General features: G+C 42.9%; 1 protein-coding gene across 12 annotated transcripts in view; it reads left to right on the plus strand.

Moving 5' to 3' along the window:
• The first annotated feature begins 7516 nt into the window (after positions 1 to 7516).
• Positions 7517 to 15357, plus strand: part of abi1a (abl-interactor 1a) — a 100161-nt gene continuing 92320 nt past the window's right edge. For 5 of the 12 annotated variants that reach the window (XM_078537962.1, XM_078537981.1, XM_078538004.1 and 2 more), the window contains exon 1: positions 7517 to 7710. In XM_078537962.1, the coding sequence (XP_078394088.1) occupies positions 7594 to 7710 (117 nt within the window). In that variant the 5' untranslated portion in view covers positions 7517 to 7593. The remainder of the gene's footprint in view (positions 7711 to 15357) is intronic. The other 7 variants (XM_078538008.1, XM_078538016.1, XM_078537969.1 and 4 more) reach the window with 3 other exon arrangements.

Genomic DNA, 15357 nt, shown 5'->3' on the forward strand with positions numbered 1-15357 from the left:
GTTGCCTAGCTGGATGCTCATGGAAGGATCCCAAAAAATCTCATACCTTAGAGGATAGCAGGAACATTGAGGAGAATCAAAGTGAATTCCTGAGAGCTGTGGCACAGCTTGGTTTGGTCCCAGCAGAAGTGAAGGAATCCTAAAGATCATGTAAAGTGTAAGGGAACTCTTGGATAGAAATAAAAGTAGAATGGGAGTGTCCTGTAGAGATTTTCGGGCTTAAAGAATGTGTTTGTGAAAAATATAGAGTTGAGTTAGTCATACTTGCTTTGTTTAACTCTTGTACAATGGAAGTTTTTGTTTAAAACATGAAACGTTATGGCATAATTCTATCAGTTAATAACAGAGAATTTGAATTTCTTTTTGCTTTATTGGTCTCCCTCAAGATCATAACAGCTCACAGTCCGAACAATATGTCCCTAACAATCATGGTTCCAGGAAAATGGATGTAGTTGCAGAATGCAGACTCCAAAATATGGGTGAAGATGACTAACAAAAGAAATCTTATGCACAATTGCACAGCCAACATGCTTGTATCTCTGTGATGTTAATGAAATATTTTGTTCAATACCTTTGGGTATTTCCTGTAGAAAGCTTCCAAAAGACTACTATTTCTCTCTTCGAAGATTTTTGAGAACTTTCTGTGCAGACAGTTCTTTTGGGAGGACATCATCCAAAATGTCTTCCAAGAAAGATGAAGCACACTTCAACAGAATAGACTGTTCTATGGCCTGGAGGCCAAAATCAAGGAGGAGGAAAAGTCTCAAAAAATGGTTACTGCTGAAATAACAAGGATCTAAGCACAACTTGATGCAATCTGACAGGAAGGTAATCAGAAATATAAAGGTAACAGGGGTATATTTCCTCCATGATCCTGAACAATATTTTTCTCTCTCTTCCCAATGATACTGACTCATTTGGAGCACAGTTCTGGAGCCTCTGGCAGCTATCCAGGAAGTACCTCGGCCAAATATCCATTCTTCAAGCATGAGCATGAACAATTAATGTCAGCAGTGCATCTGACTATGGGTAAAGGAGGGAATGCTCAAGGGCGTGCCCATCCATAGACATGTACTGGCATCCATTCAGAGATGCTTTCAGCAGAGGTTGCTGGGTAATGAGCATAAGTAGAAATCCAAACACTTTTTCTCGCGGTGCTGAAGCCAATTGTGGTGACTCTGCTACTGCTCCAACTTCCTGGATTTTATGTCTTCGTTTCTCACTTGACAGTGAAATTACCAGCTGAAACTGTTGGACAAGCTCTATGTGTCTATAAGGTTCTTGGTATTATTGGTGACCTGTAGTATGGAATGTCTTTCTGTTTCCTTCCAGAGGCTCAGACTAATGCCTTTTGTGCAATTCTTTTGAATTGAGCAAGACCAAAATAATTTTGTTGTGTATACATTTACAATTTCCTCATCTAATAGACATAATTTCAAGAACTACTGATACTTCCTTTCTTGAAATTAGTGCAACAATTGTCCGTATGATTGTGAAAAATCATGCAGCTAATTCTCTCCAACACTGAAGGCAGGCAGAGATAATGCTTTTGACTGTTTGTCTGTGGGCAGAATTTTTAGGTCGGCGGGCCCAGGATCATCCGGAGAGCGCACCGCCAACTGTGATCGGCCCCCGACTGTGATTTCACACTGGCTGGCCAATTAACGGCCAGCCAGCGTGAAGCGCGTGCTGAAATGCTCAGTGTTGTCGGGGTGGGGGTGAGAGGAGGACGGGCGCTGACATAAGTGTAGGCGCGGGTGAGCACTGAATGAAAGCTCCCTGAAGGCAGAGAGCTGCCTCAGGAGGCTGAAGACTTGAAAACAATTAAACAAAGTTTTTAAAATCAGGAAAAAATTGTCCAAGCATCACAATCAGTCACCTGAACACATACATGATAAAAATGCTGTTCATAGATTTTTATTATTTTTTATTTCATAACGGAAACCTCATCCTGCCCTTGGATGAGGATCCATGGAAAATGTAAAGGCCGCCTGGCTGATTTGCCCATCTGCCAACCGTGAGGTTGGATGGACCATGAAAAATCGGAGTCAATTGCTCCGTTAATGGGCTTAATTGCCCTGTTAATTGTTGGCGGGTGCGCTTCCGACTTTTGCGCCCGCCGACCGAAATATCATGTGAGTGCGTGATTTCATGCCCAATCAGGTCAGGTGCACACCCGCCCGCCAACATAAAAATTCTGCCCTGTGGTTTTTTATTTGTTTGTGGGATGTGGGTGTTGCTGACTATGCCAACATTTATTGCTCATCCCTAATCTATTTGCCTGTAAACAATACATCTCAAAGATTAGTGGGTGGACTTCAATGAAACTTGGTACACAGATGGGTGTGGCCCAAGGAAGAGCTGGTGAGTTTTTGGTGACGTTTTTGCAGATCCAGATCTGGATTTTGGAATTTTTTAAAGGATTCATTAAAATTGGGAGAGAGGGCAAATTGACTTATTTTTAGAATGTTATGGTTTGTTTATTTAGAATGTTGTTGATTGCTTTAGAATGCTGTAGATTGTCTCAGCTGCTGTGTTGGGCAGAAGATCATTAGAACGTAAGAAGTAGGTGGAGTTAGGCCATTGGCCTCTCCAGCCTGCTCTGCCACTCAATAAAATCATGGGCTGATCTGATTATGGTCTAAGCTCCACTTTCCTGCCTGCCCCCATAGCTCTTGACTGCCTTGTCAATCAAAAATCTGTCTAACTCAGCCTTGGATATATTCGATGATCCAGCCTCCACTGCTCACTGGGGAAGAGAATTCCCAACACTAACGAACCTCTGAGAGAAAAGAATTCCTCCTCATCTCCATTTTAAATGAGAGGCTCCCTATTTTAAAATGCGTCCCCCTCCCCGAGTTCTAGATTCCTCCTGCACGAGGATACATCCTTTCATCATCAGCCCTGTTAAGTCCCCTCAGAAGATTTAATAAGATCACCTGTCATTCTTCATAACTCCAATGAGTTTGGCCCAACCTGCTTTACTTTTCCTCATAGGCTAACCCCTCATCCTAAGAATCAGTCTCGTGAACATTCTGTGAATTGCTTCCAATACAAGTAAGCCCCCTCTTAAATAAGGTGGCTAAAACTGTATATAATACTCTAGATGTGGTCTCACCGATGCCCTGTACAGTTGTCGCAAGATTTTTCTCCTTTTATACCCCACCCCCTTGCAACCAGGGCCAATATTCCATTTGTCAAACTTGCTGTTTGTACCTGCCCGCTGACTTTTTGTGATTCATGTACTAAGACTTTCAGATTCCTGTGAAATGCAGTAATCTGTAGTCTCTCTCCATTTAAATAATATTTTGCTTTTCTATTCTTCCTGCCAAATTGGAGAACCTCACAATTTCCCACATTATATTCCATCTGCCAAATTCTTTGCCCACTCACTTAGCCTGTCTATATTCTTTTGCAGAATCTTTGGATCCTCCTCGCAATATGCTTTCCTACCTATCTTTGTATCGTGTACCATCAGCAAATTTGGCTACCGTACAGTCAGTCCCTTCATCCAAGTTATTAATATAGATCGTAAATTGTTGAGGGCCCAGCACGGATCCCCGTGGCACTCCACTAGTTACAGTTTGCCATCCTGAAAATTACCATTTATCCCAACTCTGTTCCCTATTAGTTAGCAAATCCTCTATCCATGCTAATAAATTACCCCAAATCCATAAGTGGAATTTGTCACAGCTATCAACATGAGCAGATTTTTCAGAGCAGGTTGTTGGATGTGGATTAGCCCAAAGTCTCTTCAATTATATTAATAAAAAAGAGCATCAACCAGCAAAGAAAAACTCAAGAGCTGTGCAATTTTAATAATGTTGAATTAACACAGAGTTGTGGAGGTATGTGCTCCACTGAGTGCCCTCTTCACTTATTTGTCTACATCATAATGCTGATAGTTTATTGGAAAGCAAGCTATAGAATTGCCACTACAATCACTTTATAATCCTCCATGGGTGAAATTGTGTTTGTAATTGCTACCAATTCAGAAATCTTTCCTTTACTGTACAAGTGACTGTATCTCAATGACAAATGACTGTGTTACTGCTTATTGTATCCTACTAAACAAAGGGAAATGACAGTCAGCAGATTAAGACACTCTCCCACTCACTTATGCATCCTCCCACTCACTTATGCATCGAATCAATCATTTCACTTCTAAAACATTGATATTTTTTATTGTAAATTCTTTGAAAAAATTCCACTTTTGAATGGAATTTAATGTCTTATAATGACTTGCATCCTATTATTAAGTTGATGAGTGGCCAAACTTTTTGAGATACTTGGGACCACCCCACCCCACCCTGCCATAGTACTTCCAGACACTTAAACCACCCTAAAAATACATCTAGATCCTGACACCCCATTCCTGTACCGTCAGACCCTGGACCTTCTACCCAGTGTCCCCAGGTCCTAAGAATGCCACCAATGCTGATAAGAATGTGTTCCTGACAAAACTACTTGGCATAAGATCACTTTACTTATAGACCTAATAAAGCAATGCCGTGGGAAATCTGCTTGTGTCTCAGGTGTTGTTGCTTATTTCTAAGTCAGGATCCTGCGTGACTTGGAGGGAACTTGCATGTGGTTCTGTTCCCATGCATCTGCTGCTATTGTTTTTCTAAGTGGTAGAAGTCGCAAGTTTTGGAGTTGCTGCGGTCCATCTGATGAATGGTGCAAATTGCAACCAAGGTGTATTGCTGTTGTGGAGTGAATGTTTAAGGTGATGCCAAATAGCGGATTGCTTTTTCCTGAATAATGGTGGGAGGTGGTGGCATAGTGGTATTGTCACTGGGCTAGTATTCCAGAGACCCAGGGTAATGATCTGGTTCAAATCCCACCATGGCAAATGGTGAAATTTGAATTAATAAAAATCTGGAATTAAAAGTCTGATGATGACCATGAAACCATTGCTGATTGTTGTAAAATCCCATTTGGTTCACTAGTGTCCTTTAGGAAAGGCAATCTGCCTACATGTGACTCCAGATCCACAGCAATGTGGTTGACTCTGAATGAATTTTAAAAAAATATTGAGTTTCTTAAGTCTTTTTGCAGCTGGACTTGTCCAGGCACTAACTTTGTAGGGAGTGGAAGGAATCTGGGGAGTCAAGAGGATAATATTTTGGAACAAGGGTGTAATGTTTGCAATTCTCCAATTCTCCTATGATGCCTTTTTGAGTAAAACCATAAGCAGACACCATAGTCAGCAAGCAAAAAGCATCCCTTTTCTAGTTGGAAGGCCACAACTAATGAGGAACTAAAGCATCAAACAAAGGAGACATAGAACATTAGATAACAATATTATGCCGAGTATGCACTTTACCCTCTAGGCCCCATGGTGCCCAGTCTTTGAAGGCCTCAAGGGTACCTGTGAACACAATGTGCTCAGATGCTCATATACCACGCAATCTGTTGCATTCTCCCCAGTTGTTTTTTTTTCTGTTTTGCCTTCAGTTTTATGCCAACACTGCAGTTACAGTTTATTTTATTTTACACTTCATTTTAGCACTGATTGCGCAATCAGAAACTTAAGCGGACCAGTCATATAAATACTGTGACAACAGAGGCTGGTTATCCTGTAATAATCCTGCATAGGAGACTTGTAAGAAAAGTTATAGCTCATGGAATAAAAGAGACAGTAGCAACATGGACACAGAATTGGCTGAGCGTCAGAAAACATAGATTAGTGGTTAATGGCTGTTTTCATGATGAAGGAAGGTTTGCAGTGGAGTCCCCCAGGGACCTTCGCTTTTCCTGATATAAATTAATGACCTAAACCTTGGTGTTCAGAGCACAATTTCAAAGTTTGTGGATGATACAAAGCTTAGAAGCATTGTGAACTGTGAGGAGGATACTGTAAACCTTCAAAAGGACATAGACAAGTTGGTGGAATGGGTAGACAGTTGACAAATTAAGTTCAATGCAGAGAAATGTTAAGTGATTCATTTTGGTAGGAAGAACATGGAGAGACAATATAAAATAAAGGGTGCAACTCTGAAGGGGGTGCAGGGGCAGAGGAACCTGGGTGTATTTGTGCATAAATCATTCAAGGTGGCAGGACAGGTTGAGAGTGCATATAGTATCTTGGGCTTTATTAACAGGGTATAGAGTACAAGAGCAAGGAGATTACGTTGAATTTGTACAAGCTGCAAATGTTACTCGAGGAGTAAATCCCTGTTGGCAAGAGGGTGCTGATCGGAGAGACAGTAGCATAGTGGTAATGTCACTGGACTAGTAATCCAGAGGCCTCGGCTAGTGCTCTGGGGACATGGGGTCAAATCCCACCATGGCAGCCAGTAGTAAATCTGGTCTTAAAAAGTTAGACCGTGACAACTATTGAGGGGAGGTGGTGGCGCAGTGGTTTTGTCACCAGACTTTACTCGAGATACCCTGGGTGATGTTCTGGGGATTCGTATTCGAATTCCACCACAGCAGATGGTGAATTTGAATTCAATGAACAAAAAATCTGTAATCTGTAATGATGGCTATGAAACCATTGTCGTAAAAACCCCTCTGGTTCACTAATACCCTTTTGGGAAGGAAATCTGCTGTCCTTAAAAATAAAATGCACTCCAAACTGGTCTAGCAAGCCATTTCAAGCCAAGTCAGTTCTCAAGGACAATTAGCGATGGGCAATAAATGCTGGCTTAGCCAGTGATGCCCACATCCCATGAATGAATATAAAAAAAAGAGAATTACCAGAACCTGGGCTGTGTGGCTGATTACTGTAAGAACACCCATGTCCAGGTAAAAGTTGGCAGGGGAGCCAGCTCTGTGGTGGGCGGGGCGGAAAAGGAGGGAGAATGGCAGCAACTCCCCGGCCCTGTCCCGCACAGTAGTTCAGCTTCAACTGGAGTATTGCATCTAGTTTTGGGTGCTGCACTATAAAGGATCTGAAGGCATTAGAGGGGGTGTAGAAAAGATTTAAGAGAGAGGTTCCAAGGTTGAGGAACTTCAGTTATGGAGATAGATTGGAAGTTAGGACTGTTTTGCTTAGAGAAAAGAAGGTTGAGAAGGGTTGAGATAGAGGTATTCAAAATCATGACGGTTCTTGACAGAGTAGATAGGGAGAAACTGTTCCCAATTGTGAAAGGATCGCGAATGAGAGGGCATAGATTTTAAGTAATTAGGTAAGAGAAATAAAAGTGATATGAGGAAAATCATTTTCACCCAGCAAGTGGTTAAGGTTTGGAATGCACTGCCTGAGAGTAGGTTCAGTTTAAGCATTCAGAAGGGAATTGCGACTGTTATCTGAAAAGCAAGAATGTGGAAGATGATGGAGAGAAGGCCGGGGAATGATACTAGGTGAGTTCATTCCGGGAGCCTGAGCAGGATCGATGGGCCGAATGGCCGCCTTTGGCGCCGTAACGATTCGATGAGACACACTTGAAGATGTCAGGTGCCACTTGGTCATTGTGGACAAAGGACTACAATCCCCAGAAATCTTTCCGCCTAGGGGGGAGGTGAGAGGTCATGGCGGGGCGGTGAGAGTGAGGCTTGGAATCCCAGAGTGCGCTGCGCGGTTGGGAGGGAGTAACCAGGGCGGTCGCGAGTGGGGAGTAATAAAGCGATGCAGAAAGATGTAAGATGGCAGAGCTGCAGATGTTACTCGAGGAGGAAATCCCCGCCGGCAAGAAGGCGCTGATAGAGAGTTACCAGAACCTGGGCCGCGTGGCTGATTACTGCGAGAACAACTATGTCCAGGTAAAAGTCGGCAGGGGAGCCGGCTCCGCGGCGGGCGGGAGGGAAAAGGAGCGAGAGCGGCGGCGGTACCAGCAGCACCGCCAGCGGCAGCAACTCCCCGGCCCTGCCCCGCTCACAAACTGGCCCTGCCCCGCTCACAAACCGTCCCAGCGACCAGCTTTCAGACTGCCTGCGGGCTGGGCCCGACACTGAACCTCCCACCCCTTCTTTCCACACACCCCCTTCCCTTCGGCCCCTCACCCACGGGTCGGCCGGACAATCGCCTTCACCTCCCCTCTGGGCCTCGGCATTTATCCGGTCCGGCCCAGGGCTGACTGAAGGCGGAGGTTCCCCCGTCCCCCTCTCTCTCTCTGTTTTAAACTCACTTTGTGAAAGAGTCGTCTACCGCTGGGTTTACTACCACATTTGAGCTCCTGTCTGTCTGTCTGTGTGTGTGTCCCGGAGGGTGTGCCGCTCTTTCTGACTCATGTGTGTTCCGATTCCTGGGGCAAATCGGCGGGACTCTCTTCCCAACAATTTCCCCTCTTTCCCCCCGGCTGCGGCGGCGCCTGATCTATAATTTCAATTAATGATTTTATTAACAGCTTTTGTTCTTTTGAGGCAAGCTCTTCCTCCCCGCTTTGTTTTTATTCGGTCGGATGTACAGCTTTCGAAGAGAATCCAGGGGATCTTTACATTGATCGATTCTCTGTATGTGATATAAAATTCGTTGTTTCTTTCTTATTATCTGCCTGAAAGCTGCGATCGGTACTGTTTTTTATAATTCGAAATACTGGAAAGATTCCTGTCTCAATTGAGCAACGTTCGCCTTGCCTGGGTTGGGCAACCTTGGGGAAATTTTGAAGGGAAGAAGCGTCCCCGAGACTTGTTTCGTGTGAAACCAGTTTTTGAGCCGATCTTGTTCCGACAGGAGAAGGTTCCTCCCGCCCCCACCTCCCCATATGAGACTGGTGTTCAAATCGTCGCTCTTTTTATCTTGGTAAATTGCTCGGGAATGTGGGTGTTGGAACTCGCTGTTTGGTCGGTGTGTGTAGTTCTGCCTTACTTCGAGGTCGCCAGTAACAGGATGAGATGCCGAACTCCGCCCGGGAGTTAGTTTGAAGCGCCAAATACGTAGGAAGCCCATGTAGCATTTGTTTTTTCCTCAGACGGAAATATGACATTCAAATAAAAGGCAGACAGAAGTTGCAACACGTAGTCCAACTTGTCAACTGTGCAATGGTTAGGGCTACAATAGACATTACTTCTAAAATTTATTAGAACGCTTTGTAAATACTTTTGTAGGAATATTCAAGGCTTGTAAGAATATTTATAATTGAGACCTCTTGCTCACTTTCTATATGGTCTAGATACACTTAATTTTTGTTTTAAGTTATATAACTGGCTTATCGCAAAGTTAAGGTGACATGCCATTTGACCTATTGTACCTCAATTCGGGATTTTATTTCTATGGCGCCATCATCATCCTCCAAGTGCCTGCTGTATTACTCTAGTTTTCGTGTCGTCCAGAACATCTTTGACTCTTGAACTTTACATAAAGAAAGGGATCAGGAAACATTTTAAGTTGTCTGACCAGTTTGAAACTATTGCTGCTTGTATTGCGGTCGTGGTTTAACTTGAAACAGAACATTATACCTAATAGCATACATCTCAGATTGCTGCTACTATCTTCCAGTTCATCTCCTTTCAGGTCTGCAGTCCAATTTTTTTCTCTAGGGGTAAGGCCATGGAAGTATTTGCACACCACAAATGACAATTTTAAAATTGAATCATTGGGCTGGGAGCTTATATAGGTTAGCAAAGACAAAACTGATGGGTGAATTCGTCTTATTTAAAATATAAGCATCAGAGGTTTGTCTGAGCTTAAGTCTATGGAGGATAGAAGATGGAATGTGGCCAAAGCAGCTTTTGGAATAGACATGTCTTGAGGTAACAAAAGCAAGCTTTCAGTAGCAGATAAACTAGGGCAGGGATGTTAGAGAGTTTGAAGTATGTTGGAAAAAGGTCAGATTCTAATGAATATCAAGTTTGTGAATAAAAACAAACAACTGCGGATGCTGGAAATCCAAAACAAAAACAGAAATACCTGGAAAAACTCAGCAGGTCTGGCAGCATCGGCGGAGAAGAGCAAAGTTGACGTTTCGAGTCCTCATGACCCTTCAACAGAACTAAGTAGAAATAGGAAAGGGGTGAAATATAAGCTGGTTTAAGGAGGGGGGGGTGTTATTGGGACAAGCAAGCAGTGATAGGAGAAGATAACCAAAAGATGTCACGGACAAAAGAACAAAGAGGTGTTGATGGTGGTGATATTATCCAAAAGAATGTGCTAATTAAGACTGGAGAGCAGGACAAGCAAGGTAGCTCTAGTGGGGGTGGGGTGAAATAACTGATGGGTGGAATACGTTTAAAAATAATGGAAATAGGTGGGAAAGAAAAATCTATATAAATTATTGGAAAAAAACAAAAGGGAGGGGAAAGAAATGGAAAGGGGGTGGGGATGGAGGAGGGAGTTAAGATCTAAAGTTAAAAGCTACTGCGGATGCTGGAAATCCAAAACAAAAACAGAATTACCTGGAAAAACTCAGCAGGTCTGGCAGCATCGGTGGAGAAGAAATCAGTTAACGTTTCCAGCCTTCACGACCCTTTTGCTGTTCCACCAGTTTGCGTTGAGCTTCACAGGAACAATGCAGCAAGCCAAGGACAGACATGTGGGCAAGAGAGCAGGGTGGAGTGTTAAAATGGCAAGCGACAGGGAGGTCTGGGTAATGCTTGTGGACAGACCGAAGGTGTTCTGCAAAGCGGTCACCCAGTCTGCGTTTGGTCTCTCCAGTGTAGAGGAAACCGCATTGGGAGCAACGAATGCAGTAGACTAAGTTGGGGGAAATGCAAATGAAATGCTGCTTCACTTGAAAGGAGTGTTTGGGCCCTTGGACGGTGAGGAGAGAGGAAGCGAAGGGGCAGGTGTTGCATATTTTGCGTTTGCATGGGGAGGTGCCGTAGGTGGGGGTTGAGGAGTAGGGGGTGATGGAGGAGTGGACCAGGGTGTCACGGAGGGAACGATCCCTGCGGAATGCCGCTGGGGGGTGAAGGGAAGATGTGTTTGGTTTTGGCATCATGCTGGAGTTGGCGGAAATGGCGGAGGATGATCATTTGAATGCGTCTGATTCAGCTTAAGTACCTAGGGAGGGGTTTGTTATACTTGCCAGTCACTTATGCAATATATAATCTTTTGCAGGCTCCTTACATACTCTTCCTCAGCTTGCTTTTCCACTGGCTTTGTATCTTCAGTACAACTGGTACATTATACTTGGTTCCCCTCATTGAAGTAGATTGTAAATAGCTGAGGCCCAAATACTGATGTTTCTGGCACTTCACTGAGTTACATCTTGCCATCCCAAACATGACCTGTTTATTCCTACTGTTTGCCCTTTAACCAGTTCTCTACCCATGCTGATACATTGCCTCTAATCTCACGAGTCCTAATTTTATGGAACAAATACTTCAGTGGCACCTTACCAAATGCCTTCTAAAAGTACAAATATACTACCTCGGCAGGTTTTCCCTTAACTACCCTGATAGTTACACTCTCTTAAAGTAGCCAAACATGATTACTCTTTCATAAAACCATGTTGATTCCACCCTAATCAGTGATTTTCTTGAGCTCTGTTGCCAAGTCCTGAATAGTTAATTCTAGCATTTTTTTTACTGGTCCCAGTTGTTCATATCCCCACATTCTGCTAAAATGTACATTTGCTACTGTTGTGTTTTTCAATTGTACTTGCCATATTCCCTTTAATACCAGCTACTGAAATTTTGACAAACCTTGTTTTTGACATTTGCATACATACATGCATGCACAAACCACCACTGCACTCAAATACTTCCTCCGAATAACACCAGTAAATTTGTCACACTAGTTGCCGTTTCATATATCCATTGTTACAGGGGTTGCTATTTCTAAGATGTCCCCTACCTGTAACGCTTGCCTAGAACTAGAGATATTTCATATGAATTATCTCAATACTAGGCTATTTTGCAGGATAGTATGTTTAGTCTTGGACATAGTATAGCCCTTCCTCTTTTCCTGCATACATTGTTTAACTTTAGTCTGTTTGACTTATAAATTGCCTATTGTCATGGTACTATTCCTGATTTTTTTCTCTTGAATTTCTTTATCTTCTGTAAGGTAAATCTATATCCAGCTCGTAAATTCTTTCACTTTAGGATTAGACAATTGACTGAGTTTCTCAATTTGATTTTGTTTAAATTTTCGTATTCAGACATAGGACTAGTAGCTTACAATATTGTGGCTGAAAGTTCCCCCTTTACTTATAGTCCACTGCAGGTGACCAGTTTGTGTAGTTGAATGTCAGTTGATCAAGCTGCTGCTTCCGCCTTTTTCCCTTCTGTGGGATATACTGGAATACTCCTTTCGAGTGAGGTGGGTGGCAGTTAGTCAAATACACCTTGTCCATCTGCTTCAAAACACTGCCCATTTATCCCTCTGATATTCTTTGCAGTTTCCACCCCCAGCAGTTGTCAACCCTTTTGTGTCTCTTATCAGATTGGTGCCTGCAAGTCCTGACTATGCATTACAAGTTGGATGTTAATTTGCTTATCAGGAGTTTCATCCTGCAGGCAAACATACCACTGATCACCAGGTTGGTTGACTTCCTGTCTGCGCAGAATATACACTATGCTGATCGCAGAATGTCTTTGCCTTTGATGCTATACCTCCTTGGAAGGCTTGGTGGATCTTTTGGTCAAACCATGCCCAGTTTTGATTGGTCAAGTTGCACTTGCAAGTCTTGGCCAATCAAATTTGATTGTGACTGCATCTTTACACTTCCTCTATTGCTTCTGCACATGCTCCAAATTGAGTATATTACATTCCTTTCTTAATTCTAACCAAATGTTTTTTTAAAGCCATTCCCCATCTTAGTCATGCAACTTAGTGCAGTAATTGAGTCCATGAACACCATTGCATGAATGCTGCTCCATTTCTCTTGAATAGATTTTAACCAGAAATGTTTGGCTCTCTTTTCTGCCATGGCCTGACCAACATTTAAATGTTATGTTATAACCCCTATAGCAATTTGTGTTGGTAGATTGGCAGCTTTATTTACGTCACATGATTGAAACAGGTCCACGGCAGTGCTGTACTGTATTGGAAAGATGAGTTAATTTGTGTAATCTAGTTCTGGAGTCTAATAGTAAATACATTGCATGGCATTTACAGCACAAATAGGCCATTTAGCTCAATAGGTCCATGTTAATGCTCCATCTGAGCTTTCTCCCACCCTTCATCTAATTCTACCTACATATACTTCCATTCTTCTCTCTTTAATGTATCCATCTAGCTTCCCTTTAGATTTATCTATGCTAGTTGCCTGAACTACTTCATGTGGTACTGAATTCCACATTATAACCACTCCCTGAGTTTTTAAAAAAAAAAGCCTCTCCTGAATTCCTTATTGAATTTATTAGTGATTATCTTATTTCTGGCCTCTAGTCTGGTCTTCCGTGTAAATGGAAACATTTTCTCCAGGTCTACCATATTAAATCCTTTCATGAAAATGAATGTCAGGTCACACCTGGGCCTTCTCTTTCTGGAGGAATGAGCTCCAGTCTGTTCAAGTATTCCTGAAGTGTATAACCTCTTGGTATCATCCTCCTGTGCCCCATATCCTTTTTTCTAATGGAGAAAAGAACTGTCCACAGTACTTACAAGTGTGGTCTAGCCAAGGTTTTATGCAGGTTTGACATAATGCCTCGATTCTATCCCTCTAGACACTAATCCCAGTGCTTGGAACAAAATCCATAAGTAACTTGGATACTAAATCATATTATTGGTCTGTCAGGCACCCTATTCCCTGCTGTGTCCACTGGATATGGGATGGCCACCCAGGCACAGGCAAGACCAGCAGAGGCAGGCAATGAGAATGTGCTCACTAAATAAAGCTTGGAGTTCTTTTTTCTTTCATGGGATGTGGGCATTGCTGGCAGAGCCACCATTTGTTGCCCATCCCTAAATATTTCATCCAAGGGCAATTCAGAAGGCATTTTAAGAGTCAACCACATTGCTGTGGGTCTGGAGTCACATGTAGGTCAGACCAGGTAAGGATGGCAGATTTCCTTCCCTAAAGGACATGAGTGAACCAATTACAACAGTAGATAGTTTCATGGTCACCATTACTGAGATTAGCTTTATATACCAGACATATTAATTGAATTTAAATTCCGCCGGCTGCTTTGAATCAGTCTCTCCAGAGCAATAGCCTCAGCCTCTGGATTCCTGGTCCAGCGATGGTACCATTACACCACTATCTCCCTGTCGTCGGTTTGATTGTTTGGCCATATCTTGCAGTGGAATAATGTTTTGTGGTGTTGATCTTGTCCCAATGAAATGTAGCTGCTTCATAGTTTCTCTCTTGCCATGGCTCCCACGGTGACTCAACTGTGTATGGTGTCCATTAATTCAGTCATATAGACTAGACTAGGAAGATTCCAGATCTGCATTTTTGATGTGGTTAATTGGCATCATTGGCCCTCAGTTCAGAAGGAAAATTAGCTAGGGCTTGTACTTTATTTGCTTTTCAGCTACATCTGCTTCAGATGCACATGCTTTGTTATTAGGTAGGAATAGATGCAAAGACTGCTGCAATGCCCCAGCTAATCACATAATTTGCCAATGCTTCTTGAGGTTTGGGTGACTTGCTACCTAGGGTAATATGGTTGTGCTAGGTCCTGAAGGTCAATTAACATCCATGGAGCCATACTTTATAGAAAAGTTAATATCTTTTGTATAGAAAGGAAGAGAACTTTTGATGTGCTATTGGGATGCTGACTTGAACCTTGGCAGTTCATGTGCTTAAGGTATTCGCATAATGCTGTTGATTAGGCAGTTCCAGGATTTAAGCCCAGCAAAAATGAAGGAAAGGAATTATGGCCAAGTCAGGATGGTGTGAGAGTTGGGGGTCATTGTATTCCCTGTGAGGTACTGTCAAACTCAGATTTTGCAGTGCATTCTGTGGATGGTACTTGATTGCAGCCGGGGCATGGTGCTGCTGAGGGAGTGAATGTTTAAAGTAATGAAGGGGCTACTGATCAAGAATGTTGTTTTGTCCTGAATGGTGTTGAGCTGCTTCATTGGTCCAGCTGCATCCATCTAGGAAAGTGGAGAGTATTCCATTTCACTGCCTTGTGCCTTGTAGGCTGTGGAAGGGTTTTGAGGAGCCAAGTAGTGTTCCAGTTGCTGCAGAATACCCTGCCTCTGACATGCCCTAATCTCCATGGCACTTGTGTGGCTTATGAGCTTGAAACTATGGCCAATAGTGATTCTCAGGGTGTTGATAACTGATTTAGTAATGCTGTTAAAACTTGAGCAACTTTCGCTTTGTTGTGAGTCAAAAGGAGTGGATATTCTTTATGGATAACAAGGGGCATTTGACTCCAGGAGCATCAAAATGTGATCCTGTCCTTTTTTACCTAAAGTCTTCATGCATTTGAGGCATCAGTGGTAAGTAGCAATCCTGGCTGTTTCTCCCACCCCCAATCCAACTCAGCTGTACTGAGATCAGTTGTAGTTCCCCTGTTGCTGGCTAACAGGTTTCCTAACAATGTACAGATGAGGAAACAGTTCAATCA

The sequence above is a fragment of the Cetorhinus maximus genome, chromosome 3 (assembly GCF_964194155.1).
Source record: "Cetorhinus maximus chromosome 3, sCetMax3.hap1.1, whole genome shotgun sequence".
Classification (NCBI taxonomy): Eukaryota; Metazoa; Chordata; class Chondrichthyes; order Lamniformes; family Cetorhinidae; genus Cetorhinus; species Cetorhinus maximus.